We start from the raw sequence: 6,000 nt of genomic DNA, 5'->3' as shown, positions 1-6,000 counted from the left end.
TTGGGATTGAAGCTGTATGCACAAACGTGAGCTAATATATGCACACAGCCCAGTACACCTTATTACATTGGTACACAGTTTGGCAGTAATTCAAATGTGCTCCAGACATTCAGAGGTTGGCTTTCTTTGATTAAAAAAAAGACCCCAAACAGTAGAAAACTAGCAGCTGGAAACCAAAGAGCATGTCCATTAACATCTTCATGTCTGGAGCTTTTCCTCAGTTATGCAGCCATTCGCAGCTGGAGGTGATTTCTCATCCTGTATTACCTCTTTTCACAAGGAAACCTAGAACATGAGGGCAGGTAAAGCTCACATGGGCCCATCCACATCTCCTGCTCAGCTTTATAGTCCCTTCCTCTCCCTCAGAGATCCTCTCTGCTTGTCCCAAGCTTTGCTGAATTCTGAGACACTTCTCCTGCCACACTGGGCTTGAGATGCCCCAGTCAGATGCTAAGAAACACGTTTTCATTATTGTAGCACATGGCCTGGTTTGCAAGATAGAGATACATTCAACCATATCTGTCTTCACTGGGCTTTGAGCACACTATGCCATTTACTACACATATATGAGGTCTCACGGTTTTTATTTTTTCAGTTTTTTTGAGATATCAATCGTGCCAAGCATTTCATTGCAAAATCTGGTACTCTACAATAAGTACTGTTCAATTCTGAGCCCAAAACTAATACATTAAGTGCATTTTTTTTTATTGGTTTTGCTTTCAGACCCTGGTTACAGATTCTGCGCTTTGGCTGGGAGTGTCTGACACATGGAATGCATTTTTTTTTTGTGAAACTAGGCAGCTAAATGTAGGTATTGGGGGTGATGGTGGTGGGATGTTCACTTAAGTTAGGGGGCCAGATCAGATCTGTTGAAGATGCTTGTGCACAGGTGCAGGCGTGCAACTGCCCTACCAAAATAAAGAAACTAGAGATGCAAAAAGCTAAGAGAGAAGGAAAATGGATGGGAGGTGGAAGGATCCATGGAATGGCAGGAAGGGAAGGGAGAGAAAATAGTGCCCATCGCACAATATATATCTATATATATATTGACCCATCAGTCACCCAAGGCCCCAGTGGTAAAGCTGGCATTAGAAATTTGGGGCATGGGTAAATAAGGACTCACCCAAGATCCCATGGAGAGCTGAGATCAGCATCCAGGAGACCCAGGACTCTTCCTGCCTTGTACTTCTCTGATCTGATCGCAAGACCTGGCTTTACTAAAGCTTGGATTGTTAGTTATAAAACCTTCAGCCTTACTTATCTGTGCTCTTTTATAAATGGCAGGTATTTGTTAACATTTCTTGTCCATGTATCATTCACGTTGCATTTTTTTGTAAAACCTTAAATGTCATTGGTTTAAGCTATCAAGAGAGATTTATGGAGTTGCTCTAACAGCTGGGTTCTTTGCGAGCTGTGATGCCTTTCATTGGATCCACATTTAAAGGGAGCTCCTGTGGATCTAATAAGTGCTGTCACAGTCTGCAAAGAATCTGGTTTTCTCTGGGACCCATAGTGTTAGTGGAATTCCGTGCTCTGGGATTGGCTGTGACCTTTAGAAGGCAGACACAATGCTCCCTGCTTATGTGGGCGTCAGGTATGCACGCGGCTGCTCTCCAAACATGACTCCATCTGAAATAGGGAAGGTGACACCACCAGCGGCTACTCGTCACTCCCCAGCTCCTCATCACTGCCGTCCGAGAGCGGGAACTCCCGCTGGGATTTCTGCGTGGTATAGCACTTTGTTTGCATTGGACACTCCTGACTTAAAATGGCCTGTAGGCAAAAAACAAAAAAAAAAAAAGAAAGAAAAAGAATCAAGATGAGAGAGTCAGCAAAGTAACCATCTCCTAAGCCAGGGCTTTCCACACCATTAGCCAATGCGACCCCATTCTAGCACTTGAAACTTCACATGAGCCCCAGATGACTGCCAAAACAAATCAGCAGGGGGGTGATCCCCCTCTGCCCCTCCCCACGCTCCAGCTGATCCTCTCTCATCCTCCATCCCCTCCAGAGGACCTCCTCTCTAAACCTCCCTCCTTATCCCCCAGCTCTTCTCTCGCTCACCCCTTCCAGCACTTTTTGCATCCCCAAGCTCTTCTTACAACCCCCAGCCCATCCTTTGTCATCTCTCCCCTCTTACTCCATCCCCAGTTCCCTCACTGCCATTTCTCATCCCCTCTACCTCACCGCCCAGCCTCACCTCTTTCCTTCCAACCCTTTTTTCACATCCTGCTCAGGCGATCCCCCTCATCCCCACTGCCTCCTCTCTTACATCTCCCAGTCGATCTTCTGTCATTCCCCCTCTATCACCATCCACAGACAAATCTCTCTCTGCCCGAGCCTCGAATCACACCTACATCTGATCACTCCCTTCAAACAACCCCTCCAAAAATCCCCCTGGCAACATTTACCTATGGGTCCCGGGCCAAAGCTGGATGACAACCAGTGGGAAGAGAAGGTACACTGATGATGGGGGCAACATTTTTCTCTGTGGTAGGTGAGGAGCAATGGTAATCTCCCCCAGCCCACTCTCACTGAGCCTTTAACTCCCCTCATGGCTGGATCCAAGCCTGATTGTAAGCTGCAAGTGGCAGCAGCATTAGTAATGAATGTCAGCACGGCACTTCAGATCCAGTGCAAGCTCATAGGCCCTCCAATAGCCCTGACTCCTCTTTGAGCAGGGCTTCCTGCTACCATGGAAACTGAGTGTGTCCGGCTCACAGGTCCCACGCTGACTTCCATTACTAATGCTGCTGGTGCCCAAAGATCACTACCATTTGAGGCATTTGTGATCCCAGTGTAAGGTTTTGTAACCCCATTTGGGTTCCCGACCCACAATTTGGGAAATGCTATCCTAAGTATTAATAACCAGAACGAGTTGCCACCTGAGGTGGAGATTTCAGCTCTTAAAAGCTGTCTCTGAGTGGAATGCAATAAATAAATACAGCATAGGTCATAGGACAGTCTAGCAGCAGAGACACTCTTTTTATCATAGGCTGAGCTTGGACTTCTGTTTTTAAAAACTTAGATAATAATAGTTACTATAATCAGTGACAGCCTTGAAATCTATTCTTGACAGCAATTTAATGATTGCTCCAAATTCCCAATTTGTGCTACTTCAAGCCCCTTTGTATGTCAGTTCAAGTTCCTGAAAGCACTGACCATTTTCTCTTCCTTAGCAGGGGGACTTCGCAGATAGATGCAGAGAGGCGCATAGGTGATGTTTATGACTCCAATGATGACCATTAGCCAGGGAAAACCAATGGCCTTCACAATGGCACCTCCCGAGGAAGGACCTGTGAGCCAAAGACCAAATGCAAGAATGACCATCAAAAATCTCCTACTTTGACTCATGCCAGGAAGGACAGTCTGAGGCCCGGGCATGAGGAATTATCCCACATGGCAGTAGGAATGCCGGTTCACCCCATCCACCACAGACCCTGAAGGGCAGCCCTAAAAGATCAACCCGCTTACAAAGATCCTTCTCTTTCATGGCAAATGTGTCACAGGAGCACTCAGAAGTTCTACACCGTCCCTTTTATTTTATAGCAAATACAATAACTTAAGTTTTCTCTCTGAATAAAACTTTAAATGTATCACAGACACTTAAATCTCTAAATATGTTAGGCTTTTCTCTTAAAGGAGCACTGATATTTCTTTGGGGATGACATCATTAAGGCCTGCAAGTATCCACAGCATCAAATTATCTATCATATTTATTTATTTAGGAATTTTTATATACCGTCATTAAGTTATTCTCCATATTTCTAACGTTTCTAAAAAAAACCATAAGATCTTCATGCGTTTAATTCAAATGATAATGCTATAAGGATATTTTGCTGTTTCATATTATACCTTTATGGAAAAAAAATGTGTTTAGAATAAAGAATCCAGCCCATTGTGATGCAGAAGGGGCTTCATGCAGTACATGGTGAGGCAGGGGGTGGGGAGAGTTCTTACCGATCGCAAATCCCATGCAGAAAGCTACATCTGCAATGGCGTAAATACTTCCATAGACGGATGCATGGCGCAGGTCCACGAGATAACCCATGATGGGCATCATAGCAGAGTCCACCATCCCTGAACCCAAAGCAAAGACACATAGATAAGAAAAGTGACAGCAGGAGCACAGAAACAGGCAGGGCTCGTCCGCCCCGAGAGTTTCACCAGACATCCGGATGCATTTGGCACAGACTTCAGAGATGCAATGAGAAATCTCCTCCATACGGGTCTCTCTTTAAAGAAAATTTCCCACCCCAACTCCCTACTGTTCTGTGACTGGGTTTGTCTTACTTCTTTCCCACATGGTGAAGTGAGTTTGAATCTAAGAGTTTGTGACATGGGATAATATATACTCACTGTTTATTCCTGAACTCTTGGAATATTGTACTCACAGAATACCATGCCTTGGGAATGGAAGGAAGAACCATCACTAGATCTAAGTATCCAGATGACCCTAAATCAGATTGTTTACATGGATTTGGCACTATCCAGTTGTTAGGGCAAAAGGTGTTGCAGCTGGCCTTGAATCGGGGTCTGCTAAGGTCAGGGCTGGTGTGCAGGATGCAGAGCCTGAGAATGGCTCTGAGAAATGCAGGCTCAGACTACTGATAGTCTGATCTATGGCCACAGCCCTCAGGCTCCAAATTGATCCTCAGGGGATTCAAAAAGTATGCCAGGAAGACGTTCTCTGCATTTAGATGGCTAGGAAGCCAAGTGATGGTGTGGGATCCCGGTGAAACACCCATGAGCTGAAGGTCTGTGTTCATTCAGTAAACAGAAGTTGTGTCTCAGGCATTCACTATATTTATCCCTGGAAAGGAATTACAGTGGAAACCACAGTGGACTAGATTTAAGCTTTGCCCAACCATGAGTGACTGAAGTAACCTGTTTATGCCTGAAGTACATTATAAGTCAGACACTGTTATGTTAATGCCGTATCTATAAATAAACCTCGGCCTGTATTGCAGAGGCTTCCAACTTGCCAGCAGTAGAATTTTAATGCGCTCTGTCATGCTTGGCCTTGTTACCCTAAAGAAGCACATCACTTTCAGGTCGATCCAGTAAGGCCGCGGTAGAAACAGTGCGGTAGTGTCAGGTAGTGTCAGGCGCACCCTTCCTCCCCGCACGCACAGTTCTCTTCACTAACTCCCCGATACTCTCCTCTAATCGCATGCAAATGCATGCCACGGCTTTAAAGCGGTAGGGAAGGGTTATGCCCGCGTAACCCATTTTACTGTATAGGCGCTTAATACAGCGCCTATACATTAACCTGGGTGCGCTGGTACCTGTCATTTCAAATGACATTTGAAATGACCATCATTAAGGCCTGCAAGTATCCACAGCATCAAATTATCTATCATATTTATTTATTTAGGAATTTTTATATACCGTCATTAAGTTATTCTCCATATTTCTAACGTTTCTAAAAAAACCCATAAGATCTTCATGCGTTTAATTAAAATGATAATGCTATAAGGATATTTTGCTGTTTCATATTATACCTTTATGGAAAAAAATGTGTTTAGAATAAAGAATCCAGCCCATTGTGATGCAGAAGGGGCTTCATGCAGTACATGGTGAGGCAGGGGGTGGGGAGAGTTGCCTGTCCCAGGGGGTGGGGAGAGGTGCCTGTCATTTCAAATGACATTTGAAATGACAGGCACCAGGAAGTGTAAAAATCAAAATTTTTAAATACCTGTCGGAGGGCCGCGTGGGTCCAGGCGGCCGGCGGGATCCGGGGGGCCGGTGGTCGAGTGTTAAATCTAGGCCGCGGGCGGGTGGGCGCCTGTTCCGGGCGGCGGGTGGACGCGCGTTAGTTTCAGACGGCCGCGTGGGTACAGGCGGCCGGCGGTGGCGGGAGCCGGGTGGTCGCGTGTTAAATCTAGGCCGCGGGCGGGTGGGCGCCTGTTCCAGGCAGCGGCGGCGGGGGGGACACGCGTTAGTTCGAGACGGCCGGCGGGTGGTCGCGTGTTAAATCTAGGCCGGGTCCGCACAGGC

At 46.2% G+C, this 6,000-nt stretch overlaps 1 protein-coding gene across 2 annotated transcripts in view; it reads right to left on the bottom strand.

Annotated features, from left to right (window-relative positions):
- Positions 1-578: 578 nt before the first annotated feature.
- SLC18A1 (solute carrier family 18 member A1) overlaps positions 579-6,000 on the bottom strand; it is a 128,554-nt gene continuing 123,132 nt past the window's right edge. For both annotated transcript variants that reach the window (XM_029603874.1, XM_029603875.1), the window contains 3 exons: positions 3,961-4,080; positions 3,163-3,296; positions 579-1,773 (listed from right to left, as the gene is read on the bottom strand). In XM_029603874.1, the coding sequence (XP_029459734.1) occupies positions 1,660-1,773; positions 3,163-3,296; positions 3,961-4,080 (368 nt within the window). In that variant the 3' untranslated portion in view covers positions 579-1,659. The remainder of the gene's footprint in view (positions 1,774-3,162; positions 3,297-3,960; positions 4,081-6,000) is intronic.

Source organism: Rhinatrema bivittatum, chromosome 5 (assembly GCF_901001135.1).
Source record: "Rhinatrema bivittatum chromosome 5, aRhiBiv1.1, whole genome shotgun sequence".
Taxonomy (NCBI): domain Eukaryota; kingdom Metazoa; phylum Chordata; class Amphibia; order Gymnophiona; family Rhinatrematidae; genus Rhinatrema; species Rhinatrema bivittatum.
This window is presented reverse-complemented; position numbering and strand designations above follow the sequence as displayed.